Source organism: Bombus flavifrons, chromosome 12 (assembly GCF_040668555.2).
Source record: "Bombus flavifrons isolate JBK064 chromosome 12, iyBomFlav1_principal, whole genome shotgun sequence".
Classification (NCBI taxonomy): domain Eukaryota; kingdom Metazoa; phylum Arthropoda; class Insecta; order Hymenoptera; family Apidae; genus Bombus; species Bombus flavifrons.
This window is the reverse complement of record NC_138453.1, coordinates 12,803,705-12,823,258: the sequence shown is the minus strand read 5'-3', so window position 1 is coordinate 12,823,258 and position 19,554 is coordinate 12,803,705. Positions and strand designations below refer to the sequence as shown.

The 19,554-nt window shown below is 40.3% G+C and overlaps 1 protein-coding gene across 5 annotated transcripts; it reads right to left on the bottom strand.

The window, feature by feature from the left end:
- Window positions 1-308: 308 nt before the first annotated feature.
- On the bottom strand, window positions 309-19,487 carry LOC138185421 (uncharacterized). Of its 5 annotated transcripts, XM_069124347.1 has the most exons (21): window positions 18,766-19,487; window positions 14,551-14,703; window positions 14,269-14,478; window positions 12,514-12,715; window positions 10,123-10,283; window positions 9,882-10,010; window positions 9,636-9,815; window positions 9,227-9,469; window positions 8,195-8,836; window positions 6,860-7,072; window positions 5,706-5,869; window positions 5,458-5,605; window positions 5,198-5,312; window positions 2,019-2,078; window positions 1,804-1,931; window positions 1,579-1,719; window positions 1,289-1,493; window positions 1,052-1,200; window positions 735-950; window positions 514-615; window positions 309-426 (listed from the first exon to the last, which is right to left on the bottom strand). In XM_069124347.1, the coding sequence occupies exons 1-21, from the start codon at window positions 18,766-18,768 to the stop codon at window positions 343-345; spliced, it is 3,648 nt and encodes a 1,215-aa protein (XP_068980448.1). In that variant the 5' UTR covers window positions 18,769-19,487; the 3' UTR covers window positions 309-342. The 5 variants fall into 5 exon arrangements, with proteins under 5 accessions (XP_068980448.1, XP_068980445.1, XP_068980446.1 ...); XM_069124344.1 differs by lacking the exons at window positions 309-426; window positions 514-615; window positions 735-950; ... (3 more) ...; window positions 1,804-1,931; window positions 2,019-2,078 and adding an exon at window positions 3,247-4,690 and having other exon boundaries at window positions 6,860-7,069; XM_069124345.1 differs by lacking the exons at window positions 309-426; window positions 514-615; window positions 735-950; ... (4 more) ...; window positions 2,019-2,078; window positions 18,766-19,487 and adding exons at window positions 3,247-4,690; window positions 16,292-16,722.
- Window positions 19,488-19,554: the final 67 nt, after the last annotated feature.

Genomic DNA, 19,554 nt, shown 5'->3' with positions numbered 1-19,554 from the left:
GAGAGAAGAAGGAGAAGTTGCGCGAAGGTAATTGAAAGAAACTTATAGGGAGAGAATTGAATACTCTTGTTATTTGTATTATTAATACTAAATAATAGCGTACTGTATATTACATGACGTAGATTCGTTACATAATCGTAACTTTTACACGGGATCAGGTGAGTGCTTTCTACTTGTTCGTTACGCCAGGCGTATTTCGAGAAAAAGAATTTCAGAGACCAGTGAAAAACGACAATTCGAATACATACAGAAGAGGACGTCGATGTATGTATGGCAGATGTCGTGCATTTTAGCCAAGTATTTAACACAGTACGCAGCATCGGTCAGCATCGTCCGATCGACCTACTTGACGAAACTTTCCTCTTCTTCTCGAAGTCTCTCTATATCCGATTTGTTCATGAAATAGTAGGAGGGTTGCCGTGATTTCTGGAAATTCGAGGCAACAATCATTTCCATTGAATCGTCGATCGTTCGTTAGAATATCATAACCATAGAAGGATAGAGATTTCTTACTAAATCTTTGACTATGCGTTTTGCACCCGCTTTTATAAGAACGTTGCTTAGCTCTTCGACAGATGGTAAACCCATTGCATAATGTAAGGCAGTTCTCTCCAACTAAAAATAGGGCGTTAAACGTATAAACGTATAAACGTATCGGACAATGAATCTGATTTGGTATTTTTACTTTAAGAATAAAATTAATCCTGTCCTTCTGTTTCGAAATTAACTCTTACATTGTCACCTATACGTAGAGTTTCTGGATACATTTTAGCAATGTAGCGAACCGTTTCTTCGTTTTCACGAAGCACTGCGATGTGGAGAGCGCATCTGCCCATCGAATTCTTTCCCATTGCCAATAACTTTCCTCCTCCGTTGTTCTTACCTAACAGTTCTTTTACCCTCGCTACGTTGCCTGTTCTGATTTCGTGGTGCACCTGTTCACGTTGTGTCTATAAAAGTGTCCTCTTAGTGTGCGTTACTCTCGATCGTTACATCCTTGGAAAAAGCACTATATATAATAAGATTAATAAGATTATTCGTTTAGTTTTACCACGTAATTTGGAATGGATTGTAAAAATTGTACGGTTGCCTCTCTTCCTCGTTGCGCAGCGATCTCTACGATGTTTATTCCTTCGTCTTCCACGTCTAAAATATGGTCGTACCCTTCTAACAGTAGTTCTACTAATTTTTCAGTTTCACCTGAACAAACGTTACAACGAGCTTGATAAAAGTGTTGCGCCGAACGATTCCTATTCGAAATTTGTCCGCAATTGGAAGCACGTATTACCTCTTGCTGTCAAATAAGCTACGTATCGATCGATCTCGTCCATATTTTCTCGAATATTTGCCAATTCAGCCACGTCCCTGGCTGTTCTATACAATTCGTCTCTGAAACCAACGTTAACTTGGCTCTCTTGAAGCAAATGGAACAAGCCATCCTTTGGGTAAGATCGAATCGCAGCGAAGTGAATAACGCTTTGGCCATGTTCATCCTGAAGGAGCACGATTTTCCATAAAAATCATTTTGTTAGTTTGAATCCCTTCTGAAATTCTATAGTTTGATAACGATCGACTTACTCTGTTTGGATTGCTAAAGGCTGACTCTGGCACGTCGGAATCTGGACTTTGCGGATAACCAGCATCCTCGTCCCCATTTTCATTTTCGATATTCTCTATGTTTTCTTCGGCACGATCAGGGATGATCAATACGTTCGGCTCCTAACATATCGTACACAGCTATCTATACTTGGTGTATGAAAATTATTATGTACGCGCATGTATGTATCTAGAGTTATTATTTACCTGTTGTTGCGCGCTGTTTTTCCTCTTATTGGCAAAGTTATATAAATACGTAGCCAGATATGCAACTGGATCGTTTGGACGGGTATTGGCAACTTCTGTCAAACCTCTGATCAATGGATCGCCGAGTGCTATAAAGATATTAGCTTGGAGATTATGTTATATTTCGATTGGATCATAGAAATTTTCGCGTGTTCGTTCGTTTAACGTCAACTTACACGATGCTAAGTAGCGACCCTCTTCTTCTCGAAATATCGCTATATCAACCGGCTTGTCGTCTGAAAAGCGAATAACACTTTTATTTTCATCGACTAGAAGATACAAAAGGCAAAAACATATTGCACCTATTTCTCCGCTTTATAAAGCGTAATAAATTATTATTCGAATGGAATCTCTGGCTTTCCTTTTACATCGATTTAATTAATTTACATCGATCGAGGCGCAATACGTTTCTAATGCTTTACACGTTTTTTCTTATTTGTCTTATCTCTATCTTGCTTGAAAATAAAAAAGAAGCAAATTTTTCACAAAAGATAGCTGCATTGTGAACATTGAGTGCACAGTTGTTGGTTGCACTTTGGAAAACGCGTTGCGCACAAACAAATCCAGCACGATACAACGATCTCGGTATGCGGAAGCAGGTTTACACACTAGTAAGAGAATTTTACGATAGGAGTTACATCGATAGAAGCGATAGAAGCTATAGAAGCGATAGAAGCTATAGAAGCGATAGAAGCTATAGAAGCGATGGATGCGATAGAAGCGATAGAGGAGTTTCGTATAATCGTTCGCGTACAGTAGCCACTCGTAAGAACATACGGTTCGTCGGTTCAAGTTGGAAAGACACGTGCTACGTCATTTCTGTTTCGTGTGAACATCGAACAGCTCGTGCATGACACATAAATCATCTTGCGATATTATTCAATTTATATAGAATCTCTGTGTAACCGATTTTAGCCCGTTTTTAGGCACGTATACACACTTTACGTGTAGGTACACAAGCATGGTGTCGTGCGACAACATGTCAAAGCGTCTTAATAATTGCCCATGTACCAATAACGTTCATTTTACTAACCTAACGAACAAAATCCAGCGTCCCTGCGAGCAGCTAATCTTTCATTTTCGTTTAATTAATTCGGTGCACGAGAAATAGAATAACGTTCGCACACGTCTTTCCAACGTCCCGACCCGTCTCTTTCCTTTTTTCTCCTCTCACTTTCGACTTTCCACTTTCCACTTTCCACTTTCCACTTTCCACTTTCGACTTTAGTTTGCTTATGGACGGTCAATCGACGTATTGGCTCGATATACGGAATTATCATAGAATAAGATTCCACGTATAAGCGTATTATTCGGTTATCGGGAAAAAAGAAAAAAGAAAAAAGAAAAAAGAAAAAAGAAGAACAAGAAAAAAGGGGGAATGAAATTGATAGTATAGGAGCGTCGAATAACATGGACGAGGAAAGACAGAGTCTTTCGTTGATCGTTTTAGCGTCTCCCCCTCTCCACGACGATTAATTCTGGAAACGTTTAGCACTGTTCCGTTTGCGGAAAATTCCCGCGATCAAAGTTGCGATCTTCAACGAATTGTTTATCGACAGTTCCTTCTCCAACGCCAGAATATTCAGAACAGCTCTGGAGAAATCTTGAAGGGTCTGCAGCTCGGTAATACTCAACGATTGCTGGTTACCGATTCGAACCATATCCCGTTTCGCTGTTTCTTGTATACTTAATCCACGAACTACGCACAGATGCTTCAAATGATCAAATTCCTTCGACAATTCCGGGAACCTGATTATCGCGTTAAACCTAAGAGTATTGCCAATGGCGTACGGTCGTGCGCCGAGGAAGCCCAGCTTCTTGTCTCTCTTGAATTTCATTCTTTCGTCGAGTATCGTCATCACCTTCGCCAGCCTTACGTAGCCACGACCGATCAAACCCGGTCTGTTCTCGCTGGTGCGACAAATAACCCTCAGGTGATCCTGAACGTTCACCCAAGCAGCTAGGTCACCGGCAGAGGCGACGTAAACTCCTCGGCCGTAAGGCCAGTGCTTCCCATGAAGACGTTTGTCATCGTGAACTTCAAGATCCGTAATAGGCAATAGCAAACCGGCTGCTGCCAGTTGGGCCCTGATCGGACTCGGTTGATCCAGAATTTCGCTGAGGGTAAAGTAAGTTCCGGCCTCGTCCTCGCTGCTACCCTCCGCTATCATTGCCGAGATCTCTTGGCTCATCAATTCACTGGTGATCTCTCGTTCCACCTGTTCCAGCTGGTTCACCGTAAGCGTCAAGGGAAGCGTGTAATTTTCCAGATTTCTGCAACACTCTATTACAGCAGCTTGAACGTATTTGGCCGGAGGATCGAGATCGTAGGCCTCGATCGCCGACACTGTCACTTCGTCCAACGTGTCGGCATTCTCTTCGCTGTCATCGTTCTCGTTGTAAAAGAATCTCGGCGGAGGGTGGTCGGGAAGATCACCGCTGGCAGTCACGCAATGTATGTCCCTGATCAAAGGGTCGAAAAAGTCTGCGAACACGATGTAACTTTCGTAGTCCGGCGCTACCACCGACACAGACTCGTGCTCGTCCACGTTGCTGACCACCGAATAAGCGCTGCCCGCCTTGCTGTTGCAAGCCGAGTTACCGTATTTTTTTAAAGCGGGCCAGATCACATCAAAGAGATTGTGGTCCATGCGTGTCACACGGTGCTTGATACGATCGAATACGGGCCGTTTCAGGCAACGGCCGATCAGTGTGCCGGAGTTCCCAGCAGATTTTGGCGTCGTACCGTGTCTTACGCCGATCAGAAGACGGAAACATCTCTCCAAGGTAGCCAGGGTCTCTGGTTCGGTTATGTCTCGACGCGCGGAATACGTGTCGCCTCCGGGAACTGTTTTCCTCGAACGTGCAGATCAGCGCGAGGACGTCCGACGGTGGAAGAAGTGGAAGAAGCGAAAACGTGAACAACCGTGGATAGATTATCGATCAATCAATTATCATCAGTCAAGAATGATTGTTTGCGTTGTCTTGGTTGTCGAACGTGTCAGCAAATTCTACCACGTTAATCGATTTTAATTCGAACATCTTTGTCGCTAAATTAATCGACCATTCTCTGGTTACGGGGCAAATACCTTTCGATTACTGTATAAGAAAGATTATGTAAATTGCGACGACGATCTTGATAGACGATGGGAAAACTAACGCGTGCGAGAAAACAACGTGACGATGACGATCGATAACTACAAGTTGGTCCATGTTCGGCAACTAAAATAGTTTAGATGGTATTTCTATGTTTCGAGAGTAAAAACGCAAATCGCTGTAAACGATCGTAGTAGGCACGGAGTACAGTTTGTTAGTGAACGATGGTGCTCGTAAGTGCGTTGTTTGGATAAAATACCTTTGTCCACCAACATCTCGTCGGCGAGCTTCTCGTTAACTCCGAAATCGCGGAGAAGCGATTTATGGGAAAATTCCGATTGGTTCTGTTTGTAATAGTCCGCCTTTTGACCCAACTGCACCAATCATAAAATTAGCGATACATACATCGATGCAGTTTTTTAATCAATTTATCCGACTCCACACTCGTGTCCGCTATTGATCTGCTTTCCTTTAATTAAACCTATGAAAGACGCTGGCTTATCGATACAATGTACTCACATTGTCTTGAACTAAAGGATTGGCACCCAAATGAAGTAGAAGGTTGTAGTAATGGCCGTTGTCCGCTATGGTGGCTGCATAGTGCAAAGGAGTTCGGCCATCGAGATCGATCGCATGCGCGGTTTCTGGGAACCTGCCTGCCAGATATCTAAAGGAAAGACGAAAAATGATCGTTTCACTTGCATGCTTTTGACGTTAATTGTCGTTAATTGTCGTTAATTGTCCATTAAATTTCCATGTTAGTCTACCTGATAACGGTGGTGTTTCCAAATACAACAGCAACGTGAAGAGGCGTTGCGCCGTGCGGCGATGATCCGTCTCTCGCAACCGCAAATTTGCGCCGATCTAAGGCGCTCTGCAGATCTCTCAGGTTTCCTTCTTGCGCTGCCATGTGTACGGCATGAATTTTCCCCTGAAACGAACGATCGTTAAAAATCAGTAATCTCTTTCGAGAGCTACGAATTAGTCGTTGAAAACATCTGGTTACCTAATTGATCTGGATAAGTTAACGACTATTCGATACGAGTAACTATAATATAACGGCGCGCAAGGTGCACAGGGGTTGGCGCAACATTCGCGAAACATCGAGCATTGTGTTAAAATAATAATAAAAAAAGAAGCCGTAAAATTTTCAACGCGTTAGGTAATACGATATACGCTTTCACATATACGTATGTATAATACTAGAAGGATAAGGATAGATTGGTAGAAAGTCCGAGCCGAGCGGCTTTCGAGCGGCTTTTGAGCGGTGGTAACGAGAAGGTGGAAGGAAGACGCGAAAGAATTCGAAACGTTTAATATCGATCGTAGGGTTCTGCAAGCATCGAGTATCATCTACTACGTAGATTTCCACATTATTTCCACGTTACCATATAGATAGAGCATCATAGGTATACGAAAGGTATCTATATATGAAAGGTGTGAATCAATCGATGGAATCGCGCGGATCGATACAACTCGATTATCTTAGGTGAAACAACGAATGGACAAAAATTCGCCAGTAACGAAAGATAGTTAATAGCCCGAGAAACGACTGCGTTCTTCCTTTATACTTTGTACTTGTATGTTAACATTTTGGTTGATCGCTATATTTTTTCAATGTTCCGCCAACATCTGTTTTATTTTCAAATTGCTTTCGCGCCTTTTAATTGCCTTAGCGTGGCTTGTGCCACCGTTATAACTATCGTTCGGCCGCGTGGCCGTGAAAAGCTCTAAATTAAACAGACTCGCTACGACGCGTCGACGACGCGTTACCGATTAACGAGTCGACAGGCAAACCAATCAAGACCAATTTGTCGTCATTTACGTTTTCGACGAAACTCTGTTTCGCAAACCTCTGTTTGCATTGAGAGACGCGACACGAGGGAAAAGACAAAGGGAAAAGTGCTTTTGTACGCAATACCATGTAAGAAGGGACACGATCGATGAATGCCTGCAGCTCAGGATTGCCCGAATGTCGGCCGACCAGTCTTCTGCCTTCGCCACTTAACACTAACGCGGCCAATTGCTCCATGTTGCCGGTCTCCAGCAGCTTCTCGATTTCCGGGTCCGCCGTCATGCTGCCCTCGTTTACTTCTGCTTCCGGAAGCTCCTCGTGTTCGCCGACGATTACCTGCTAATCATTTCTAGGTGCAAAACCATGCGCACCAACGACTCGTGCCGATCGATACGCGACAATATTAATCGTAGCTCGCAATCTAGATGCGGTAAATCGATCGTTCTCCATTACGAGCTTTGCTCGTACGCTGTTTGCGCGAAACACCATCGACTATCGAATAAGTCGTTTCTTTGTCTATTCACAGGTGTGTTTAGTGTTGGCTCATTTTGGTAATTGGATTTTGGTAATTTGGTAGAGTAGGACGAATGGAACCGTATCTGTTCTGGCTGGCTTTTTCACTGATTAACTGCCAACGAGAATTACATTTTAAGGATAGTTTTCGACGAATTCAAATAGTTTAAAGAAAGAAAGAAGAAAAGAAAGAAGAAAAGAAAGAAGAAAAGAAAAGAAAAGAAAAGAAAAGAAAAGAAAAGAAATCAAGAGGATTTTCATACTGAGAATTTGTATTTGTTATTACTCGTTGTTTCTATAAAGTGATGACTTGATTCTTCCATATTTGCCATGTCGTCATACTTTAATACGATTTCGAGAAACGCAACTATGAAACATCAAAATTATTGAAAAGAAGGTGGGGCGTGCAATGCGGTAGTTGCAGTATCTTTAGCATCTCGACTAAAATTAACGAAAAACAAAATATACATTTCCATGCGTTTGTCTGGGTCTGTAGTGCGCAAAAGTCATAACAGAAGTTCCTTGCTTAGTTATTTATTTATTGGCATATATTTGTGCGTGACAAAGAGAAAATATACTGTTATAATATCGATTATTCTTTACTTTCGATATACATGATAGCCTAATTACATCCTGTCACTTGCAACAGCAATCGTAAATCGCAAATCGCTCGTTATACCTGTAAGCTATCTAACTATATCTAACTATACACGAAAGAATAATCGAAACCTATCATAGGATCTACCAACGTGTTCCGCCTTTCGACCGTATATTTATATTTCTCTATTTCTACCGATACTAACATCACGTTATAACATCACTACTTATTTTATACTTTTCTATGTATCTCGCTCAACGATACAAGTCTTATCATAAACCATAAGTTTATACTTTTGTGCTAGGAAATTCCTGAAAATTCGATTCGTTTAAGAGTTAGGATGACTGTACCTGGTCTTCGTCGTTCCCTGGATCATCAACACCAGAGTCGCCTGTACTCGGCTCGTTTCTTTCTTCTTCCTCCGCTTTGTTTCCCTTTTGTTGCTCGGTGGCCTCTTCCATTTTCGGGGCTCCCTCCGTGTCTGCAGGCTCTCCTTCCTCTTTCTCTTCCTCTTCCTCTTCCTCCTTCTCTTCTTCTTCTTCTTTCCTCTCTTCCTCGCCATCTATTCCCTTTGGCTGCAGCTCTTCCGCAGCTTCGTTTTCCGCATTGGAATTTTCCTCAGTTTCCGGGGCCGCTGTACCTGTTACCACGTCATCGTCCGAGGACCTCTCTTCAGCGTCTTCGACATTTACTCCCTCGTGTTCTTCCTTATTTTCTGTGGTTTCTGGTTCTTTGGATTCTTCCGCATGTTCCACGTTCTCACGTTCTGCCTCCCCTTCCTCTGTATTTTCCGTATTTTCCGTATTTTCCGTATTTTCCGTATCTGCCGTATTTTCAGCAGGTTCTGCGCTTTCTCTATTGGCCGCATCTTCTGCATCTTCTGCATCTTCTGCAGTTTTAATGTTCTCTGTATCCTCTGCACCTTCATGATTTTCTGTGTCTTCTGCTTTTCCCTGTTGCTCCTTCTCGTGATCCTCCTCGACATTTTTTATCTGTTTCATAAAATGATTAATTTATCTGATTCTTCAAATCTCGAAATAAAATCTCTAGAAGATTATTTTTCGATTTTTGTCGCTAATAAAAAGAATCGTGTTACGGAGAATCGTAGAATTTCGGTTTTTAAATTAAAATTCTAAAGTGCTTTAGAATTTTACAATTTATTATAATCAGACTGCAGACATTCACGCAAATACGTAAAATTTCGTAAATACGATTAAACAAATGGAAGATCATGCAAATGCTATATCGCTATATCGCTATATCGCAACAAGTATCATACTTTGGATATATATTTTGCCACATATGCATAAAAATGAAATTTCCCATAAATGCATAAAAATTTGCAGTCTAGTTATAATAAAAATATCGTCGTGAGCGATTACTTGTTCCATAGATCTACTCAAGTTTTTCGTTGTCGACTCCGCGCTACCAAATGCGCTATCGATATTCGCACTGCTGGCTTTTTTCATTCCTTTGGATATAGCTTGCTCCGCTTCTAGAATCCTCCAGTCCCAGTGTTTGGGATACGAAGATCCGGCAACTCGAGGTGCTTCCGGTATCACAGTTAACAGCGATTGGTCAATATCCGATGGCCGATTTTTGTAAAACGCCGGCGCCTTTTGTTTCTGATTAACAAATTTCAAGAGTAAATTTAACTTTGTTTTATCTCGGCGGAATAGCGAAAGAAATATCATTTTCGCTAATTTCTCTAATCTCTGAGTTTCATTTTCTACACCATCTGCAACAATCGTTTATTTATCAATTATTCCAATGTTGACGACAGGCACTCACGTGATCTAATTTGCTTTCATCGGCTCCATATTCCGTTATCAAATCATACAACGTTCCATCGTCTTTTGCTGCCGCCGCATAATGTAACGGCGTCTTGCCATCGTTATCCTGCGCCTCCACAACGAAAGGGCATTTTCCAAGAATTTCCCTCGCGATTTCCGTGTGACCCAAACCAGCAGCCTGTCGATTACCAAACTTTGCGATAAAGAAAGAAGAAAAAGAGTAGTACGATTAGAAAGTGTATACCTTGTGCAAGGCGTTCAAGCCGTTGCCGTCTTTGGCGCAAAGAACGATGGGTGACGAGGCCTCGACTGTGCCCCTGAGCCCCTCTAAATCGTTATTCACCGTAGCTGCGTGAATATCTTTCGTTGTACTCTGTAAAACAATTTTTCACAATTATGTTAAAGTTATGTTACATCGCATTACAGATATTGCGTACGTAACGATCTTATTATACATGTTGAAGAATTTGAACGTTAATACGAACCATTATGAATGGTACGGCTTCTAAGAATCTTTTCACTCGCAGATTGTTGCTCGTCTCCATGCGTAATTTGTTCCCATGGCCTTCCCACAGGACCTGTTGTAGTTTCCCTATATCTCGATTGTGGATCCATATTCTTATATTGGAAGGTTTGAAGTCCAGAACTAGAGACAAAAAAATTACGTGTCAGCTACGGAAATTGTTCGACAAGTTCAATGGAAAAATGGCGTAACTGTATCGTATCATCTTATTTTTTTTTAATTTCGGTATGTCTCGCAAGTTTGAAATATTCCTTGAAGCAATCGTATGTATTAAATACTATAGGCGCGTGTGCCTGTATACATGGCAAGAAGCTTACGAAAAACGTACAGGATAAAAATTATAATGACGCGACCTTTTCTCTCCAAGATATATATATAACTGCTTCATTAAGGATTTACAAGCGACAAGATTTCTAACTATACATCGCGTGTCGAGGAAACGTGATAAATGTTTTAGATACTCGGGGGAATCCTCTTACCGGCAGATATCGATTTTCTGTCAACAATGTTCGCTACTTTTCCCCTGTAAAAACTTGAGAGGATGAAATTTCTCTTCGCGTTATTTTGAAAATATAGCGAGTTAACAGCAGGTCTTTACGGTTTTTAATAAATATCGTTTAGACGAGTCCCTACAACGTTCCAATTAAACATGTATTGTTACGACACACGTTCAGTATTATCAATGAATCATCGATTTTTACATAACTTTAACGAGACAGTGGCGCAGAGGAAATTAAACGAGATATCTTGCGCATGCTTTCGACGAAGAATTACGTCGTACATTCGATAATCGTGTTTGTCTGTCTCTTGTGCCGTAAACACTTGATCAGCTGACGCAATAAATTGATAATCGTGATCTTTGTTGGGTGAAATCGGCGATTCTTTTTGTAAGCCAGAATATACGCGTATAATAAGACGAAATATATACAAATAATAGAATATGGATCGATTTGCAAGTTTGAAGTAAATGACTAAACACATACACGTATATAAAACTGTTGAATGGAAAATGTGAGATACAGGTGTATTTGGATTTCAATAAAATTAGAATAATATATCCGTCGAATGTCTCCTTCTTTCGAGAATAGCGTTTTACTTTGACGTAGATCGCATGTTCCAGCGGATTGATAAATTTTTGAAAAGCCAACCGAGTGCACGGACCCTGTCACTCACTCGCGCGTTTGCATCTACCTATACATACGTTTTACGTATCCTTTGCTTTCTTGGTAAATAGATCGATCGATGTTGACAGAGATGCCGTTGTACGTATTGCATGCTAACACTAACGATAAGTTATCGCGTGAAATAGGTAAATAGCAGGCAAATACAACAATTTCGATTATATTTGGTCTGACGTTCGGTTTCGATGATTCGCCGATGTCCAGTATTATTAGAGTATCGGTTGATTTTGAAAATCCAGTGTTTACGATACTTTCGTACTTAGACGTGTGATGTAATCGTTGTCGTGATTGATCCACCGCGCCTATTCACCCTCGACTTTGTTCAACTAGACAATGTTATTCACATTTTCTTCGAACAGTTTAGTACGCGGCTTCGTATATAGGTACACGGCTAGTGGAAGAACGTTATACGAGTTTTTCAGGAAACAGACTCGTTCGCCGATTCTCAAAAGAAATATGTCATTTTCATCTTACTATACCTAGAATTTTGATCCTATTCGTAGACATTGGTCGGAATATACTATAGCCGACTTATTCTTTCCATTACCGAATAATCTCGTCGCGCGATCGAGAAGGGCTACAACAAGCTATCTTTACATCGTTATAACGTCAATAGGATTTCCGCCAGTCGTAGTTTTCGAGGATTCTTAAATAATTCGTTGGTCAATCGACCAGAGCGTGTCATCCTATCGATCGAAGCGGTTTTCCTTGTCGTACAGACTTAAGTTCTATCGATTGTTCCGGGTCATTATCGAGAAGATTCCATAGACTATAGCGTATAAGCGAATGTGTAACTGCGCCAAAGTGGGGAACGAGCCAAGTGCACGATGCATCCCCACGTCTATTCTTCCAGTTGTTCTTAATCATAATGTTAATTATAACGAGCCATTAATCATACGTTTGAGAAAATTGAGTTGTTCCAATTAATATAAAAGTTCGCGACTACTTTTATCTCTTCAGGACCTGAAAAATTTCCGTGTAATATATTTTGTCAATTAAATGATTGCAGGCTTCTGCGCGTACCGATAGAAACACGATTGAAACCCGATTGAAACCCGATTGAAACCCGATTGAAACCCGATTGAAACCCGAGGAATCCGAGATATGTCGTCCGATCATCGTGAAAGATGTAAAATCTAAAACAACTAAATAGGCGATTGGAAATGACTCACGTTCCTTGCCAGAGTTGGTCTTGCGACGAGACATGTTCTCCGCTTCCGGTAGCTCGACCTCCGAACTATGTTCCAAATAGTACGAAGCGGGATTACCCTTTTTGTCGATAATGCTCGCGTCACAGTCGTTTTCTATGAGAACATCCCAAATTGCCTCGGGATCTTTGCAAGCAGCACAGTAATGCAACGCGGTTCTTCCTTCCTAAGAGTAAGAAATACGACGTTTTAATCGCAGTCTGAATTATTTACAAAGTGCAAAAATCATCGACGCATTTACCGTAAATTGAAAATACTCTCAAGTCCGAGTATATTAAGTCTCGTATCGTTCGATAGAAGCTTCTCACGATTTTGCAAATTCAGACCTATTGAGATCGGACCTATTGAACGGTTCTCATAAACCGTTTCATAATTCGCCGTTCTCAAAATAACTCGAGCAAGCAATAGGTTTCGGGAATAAAAAGCGCGATGGCCGTTACAGGATGAATATTTCAGGCGCTTAAACAGCGCATACACGTGTAAACGGCGAATATAAAGATGGAATGGAGATTAAGGGCAGGAAAAGTTTGAGAAGCTGACATTTGCCATGTTGTAGGCGCTGCGTGCGCCTGGACACCGAGTCCATGATGACTGCGGGGAAGAACAGGTGGTTTACGCTTTGTTATTAGCCGCGTCACGCGATGCGGAAAAACGACCTTTCCATTATTATTCGCCGGTTGGGTATCTTGGAACAAGCATAAGCACGACTGACTAAATTTTTCGCTTTACCATTGGTCACCGATAACAAAGTGAAAAAGTTGTGAATATTTCTAAGAATTTTCAATTCGTTGATTGCTACGGTGGTCATCGGTGGCCCAAAAGTTTACTAAATCTATATATACATTCCTACTAAATTTTTTAAAATTATTAAAATAACGCAAGCTCTGCGGATTAAAAAACGTTTAAAAGGTGCACAAATATGGCATAGTAGTTTATTTGAATCGTATCGCAATACCCACGGCGAAATATCTATATAGAATTCGCGTGCTGGTTTACGTGTTAAAAAAAACTGTAATTCTCAGTAGGTCATTCGAATTTAATTTCGAGAACCTGAGCGAAACTTCAGCCTCGAAAATTCTATTCCTTATACGGACGGTTGCACGATGCGATAAAGACACTTAGAAATGTTGGAAATCTGGGAAAGTGAAAGTAAAATTACGCTAGGTTTGGACATCGACAACCTAGTCCGATCCAACTTTAGATCAAAGTTTTACGTGGATTTCAGATTGTCACTTAGGAGCCAATCTTACTTTACCTTTACACAATTCTTCTTTCGTCTTTTATCGAGAACAAAAACGAAGCGAAACAAACTACTACTACGTTATATCATCTTTGATTTATTCATTACTGTTCGTCTATGACCTTTTTATACACACGTGTATTCGTAAGCAGCACCTATTTCACTTTCGCGTCAAAATTAGTTTTTCTCCTGATCTAGACCTGATCTAAATGGGTTGAGAAAAGATAAAAGGTACTTTCAAGTAAGTTTAAGTGGCAGACTATTACAAGTTGGATTACGACCACAGATGTTCTGTACGAGATAGAGATGCGGTAAATTCACTTTAAATCGACGGGAAGACGGGAGAGAACAAATATAAAAAGAACGATACTTGAAAACTTCGTACAAGGTAATTCTAAAAAAAAAAGGAAAAAAAAAGAAAAAAAAGATAACAAAGAAGAAGATAGTTGAGAATAAAAAGATCGTATGATAAAGATTACTTTATCTTTCTGCTGAACAGCGATGGGAAAATTGTGCGCAAGCCACTCGACGATATCTCGATGATCGTGGTAGACTGCCTTGTGAAGCAAAGGAGTGCCAGCTGGATCTTTCGCAATCGCCAGCTTTTTTTTAGGTTCTTCCGATACGAGCTTTCGCGTTTCCGCCAGAGAACCGCGCGAAACCGCGTCGTGCACGAAAGAGATTTTTGTCTGAAAGATACAGATATTTATCATTTTTTCTTCGTGCAAAGCTCGTTACGAATAAATACTATAATAGCTTACCAAATAATTTGGGAGTCCTTTTAGGAAGACTCTGGTTCTCAGGTCTGGAGAATATTCACCCAACAGACGTGCCCCGCGTCCTTCTAGAACGACATGTTCTAGTTTCTCAAGTTCTCCTCGTAGTAGCCAAGATTTCAACGTTGTCGAGTTCATCTACATCACGATAATTAAACACGATCGATTATGATTCTAAGGATTGCAGCCAAAATTCGATTTCACGAAAGTTGCCATATTATTTTAAGTTATGGAGAAAAGCGTTGGAAAAAATATTTTTCGCGGAAAGTTGTAAGTTAATTGACGGCAATACGCGGCCACGAATAAATCCTTGAAACACTCGCTATTGATTCTCCATCAAGCTTATCCAATCGAAACGGTCTGCATCCTGCACCGTCCAAACTGTGTATCGAATCGCAGATTATTCGAATAAAATAAATTTGTTTCACGACGTTGCTTGCAACGTTAAAATAGACGAAGCAGTTGCGCGAAAAGGAACGACAAATTATTTTCTCTGTAAATTCCAAACTCTTCTCCAAATTATCTTATTTGCAAAAGTAACGCAAATAAATAATGGGCACCGTAAATTGGCAGTCGAAGAATTTGAAGATCGTATTCTGTAACTTTGAGTATAACAGCCGTGATACCTAGGACGTGAAATCTGAAAAGAGAATCAACTTGGAGGAAAGATGAAAAATGAAATAAGAAGATAATGGATAAAAATAAGAATAAAAATAAGAATAAAAATAAAAATAGAAAAGTGGACGAAACTGTGTTTTACTATAATTAATAAAATTAGTTGAGAAGAGCCTTTATCGAGACATCGCAATTTAGTTTTTCCTGGTAGGATAATCAGCGGTGAATCCCCTGGTTCGTTGGTCGCGTGTGAAGCCAAACGCAAATACAGAGTGTGAAATAATTTTGACGATATCGCTGTGAATTGCGTGTTTTCAATTTCAGTTGCTTTGCGAAGAAGATATTCGCATGGGAAGAAAAAGATGGACGAATTCTCTTATTCTCTGCTATTTGGTTGAACGACTGGTTTGTTTCAACGATTTCGTCTACTCCTAGCAGGTATCCTATCTTAATTTGAAATACACAGAAGCCAATTTGCGAAACGGTTGACAATGTTTACGACGATAAGACACAGAGTCGATAAAAAAAAAGTGAAGATAAGATGCACGGCAAATTCAATTACAATTTTTTATATTATTGGTGTATGTACAAGTATTGCTTGGTCATCCGATTACTCCTGTAGGAATATTTGTATGCGTTTTGTTGTTGTATGCGATGATAAGGTAATTTATTAATTTGCGGCCGAGAAATGTATTCTAGCGATCTAAAGATCAGAATAAAACTTATATACGTGACATATACGTATACCTATGTCTATGCCTATGCCTATGCCTATGCCTATACCTATACAGATAGAATGAAAGTGAACGTTAATTTTGCCAAAAATACTTACGTTATTTTACATCAAACCTTTTAAACCAATTATACGTACCGTTACGCGTAAATCGTGCTTTCTAACGCAAAAGATCGTTTGTTTAAAGAAAAATAAAGGAGACAAGAAGAAATATAAATACATGGCATTAAATAAATAAATAAATACATGGTGCATAGATTGCAATAAAAACGCAAACGTAAGTGAACAAGCATGTGTATCGTGCATATATAAGCGATTTTATATAACGTTCTCGCCGATCGTTCATCGTTCATCGTTTAATCGTCCTCGATGAATTACCTGATTGACTTGGCGTCACGAGATTCTCGTCATATCCAAGTCATAGTTCGCGGCACGAACCAATGGAAATGAACGGCGGGAGATGAGATGGAGAAGAGAACGTGTACGATACGAGGAAGAGTCTCGCAGCGAATGAAGTCGATGCAGGGCGTCGCGACGCGCGCCACCTATGAACACGTTACCATAGGATTCGCCGGGTCATTCCCGGAGACCGGACATTCCAAGTATACGGAAAAGAATAACCAGGAAATGAAACACAATGACGAATATAACAGCGTTTTGTAAAATTCTAGCGCTTTTACGTATAGTGCTCGGATATAAACACGGATACAGATAGGATTTCGATTTTAGAGAAACGAAGGAAAAACGCGTATTTTCGTACGTTTAATTTCTTAATTAAAAATTCATGCCAATCTTTTGGAAGTCGCTGCACGATCAATTTCCACAATATACGCGCAGCAAGATAATCGTTAAATTATTCAAGCCTAGGGGAATTACTTAATTTATTATTAGAGGCGCAACTTGGGGAAACTTTAAATGGAGTTGCTTCGAGTTTTTAGGCATTGTAGAAGAGAGATTTTTGTCGCTCGAAATGTAAGAAAGTAATTTTGGAATTCTTGCTTTGCCTATTCCGTTCTTTTTTCCTTTTTTTTTCCTTCTTTTTTTCTTTTTTTTTTTTTGTCATACTTGACCTTATTTCACCTATCGACGTTAGATATTCTCTGGCACATTTCTCTTTGCTCATAGATTAGCAAATAATCAAGTATGACGTAGCTGATGATTAATGAGATACGGTACGAGAGATACGAATCACAGTAGCTTGGAAAGCATTAGGGAACCTTGAGCGCCCGTCACCGTCGCTCCGACAAAAAAAAAAAAAGTTGCTCAAGGTCAACATGAAATTGTTCGGTGATTCCCTTCGAAACGAACCGCTTTGAGTCATCAAAGACTCGAAAATTAGAAGATACCGTTGTTAATCGTCTAAATCGCAAGAACTATCGCGCAACGTGGAATTCACCAGCGAAAATATTTTGTCGTTGGGCGGAACGTAGGATATTGATACGGGCCAATACGGAGGAGGACAAGTCTTTTCGTGGAAATGACGTTTTCACGGCACGAACGCAAGTGATAGATATTACGTATCGTAATTAATTCTTCGTTTTTGCGGTAATTGGTTCTTAATTCTACCGGTCTATCCGTTCCAATCACCGTCACATCAACCGTCACCGATGTTATCGTTCTTTCCGGCCTTCTTGCGACAACGGCTCGTTTTTCACCGAATCGGTAACAAGCCGAATTGGTAACAAGCAAAAGCAGCGTTCATACCGTTCCGTACCCTCGGCGAAAACGTACGATTCCGCCAGAATCTTAACCGACGATCCATTGACTTAAAAAGAGCTTGTATTCCTTCTCTTTTCTATACTTTTTGGCCGATTCTTATTTCGATATTAACGATATTCTCTTTCGTATTTGCTTTCAGTTTCGATAAATTCGAACGCGAAATTCGCAATATGAAACGAAGAGAGGTATTGCCAGGTAAACCAGTTGTTTCATATACAATAACCTTCTTTGCATTTCCTTCGTAAATATTTATCGTACAGGTTTATCGAATCGTTTCGGTAAGAAAAATCCTTTGAACGACACAAGTATTCCTTATTCATCGCTAACGTTCAATCGTGGAACGGACTCGAACTCAACGATTATCGACTTTTACGTTTTACGTTCAAGATAGTTTGACCGTTGATTGTTTCGTTCATTCGCTAGTCGTTTACCTCGTTTACTTATTTAGTTTGCGCCTCGACCACCGGGATCGATACTCTGGAGCAACGACACATCGATCACGTAAGCATGGAGGAGACATGCGGTCGTTAAGTAGTGCAATCGTCGGGGAATATTCGCGTCAATTGTTTAATATCGAGGTTCTGAAGTACGGAAACGAAAACGAAAACAAAATGCATACAACCATCGAAGAAGATAACTATATATCGAGTCATTCTCGAGTCATAAGCGTTTTAAGCGTTTTAAGCGAGAACTAATCGAACCACGGAGAAAAGCACGACACGCTTATTATTATTACATAGGTTAATTATTATTATTATTCAATATGTCAATTGTCCAAAGATATAAGTTTTCCAAAACTTTTCAAGTTTGAACGTTAAAGACGTTAGAAAGAAAACGTCTTGTGGAAAAATTCTATTCCACACGTTCGACCTATTTTTATACGTAGAACGACTTGCTGCTAATCATTTATTCTGTCTGGGTCGGAATCAGTCGTGTTCAAGCATAAGCTCGTTAATCGATAATCAAAAACTGGATCTTCTCGAAAACGAAACGCGTCAGGCGAAAAAAATGCTAATGCTTAAAAAATGCTTGGACGTTTCCAACTTGTACAACAACGATTAATTGAGGGTGATTTAACAACGAAATAAAATTGTGAAACAGGTGTGTGCAAATATTCCAATACGATAACAAACCATCCTTATGTGTTGCAAGTCACGCCATTTTCGTGATAGAACTTTGCGATCTGTGGTCTTTTTTAGCGATTGTTTCCCATTAACATTTCGTTGCTGTAATAATCCGTATTCGTAATAAAATAAATTTTCACGATAAGGCACATACGAATGCCAAGGTGTCTGTTGGTCGACTGGAAACGCGCAGTGTCTTCCACGTGTCCCAGTCAGGCATGCTTTTCATTATTCAAGAACAGTATAGCACTTATACACGTATATGTATACGCAGTATGTGGTGGCATTTCAAGGAAGAAAGTAATGAAATTTTCTGGTCAGTGCGACCGACCGATCGAGCCCGAATTATTCCTTTAAAGGAGAAATAATTTGAACAAAGATGGGAAAATCGGATTTGAAAATTTGTTCGGCATATGCGAATTCGACTAATTAGGAACTGACTGCGAGTAAACAGTCAGCAGTGGATTATTTCACATATGCGCTCACGCGAGAAAAAATGAAAAACGTAGAACACAATTTTTCCTCAAGCCTCGAGTTTAAGCCTCGAGTTTCGGAAGAAAAAAGAAAAAGAAAAAAAGAGAAAAGAATGGAATTTAAACGTGTTACGATAAGAGAAACGGCGAGATTTGAAAATCTGTCGTGTCTCGATTAAAACAAAATTTCTCTCTTTATATTCGGTATCTGTGCTTTATTGCGCTGACTCGGGACAGTCGTTGAATCTTTTGTTATACGAACGAGCCTGGAATTCGATATCGAATTACCAATGTAGCGCAGGCAAACGAGTGGCTTAGTTAGACG

Coding starts and splice junctions, on each gene's coding strand:
- LOC138185421 (XM_069124344.1), bottom strand. Junction 10,011..10,122: donor AAGCCGTACCATTCATAATG/GTTCGTATTAAC, acceptor ATTGTTTTACAG/AGTACAACGAAAGATATTCA. Junction 5,870..6,859: donor ATCGTGTCCCTTCTTACATG/GTATTGCGTACA, acceptor CGTTCGTTTCAG/GGGAAAATTCATGCCGTACA.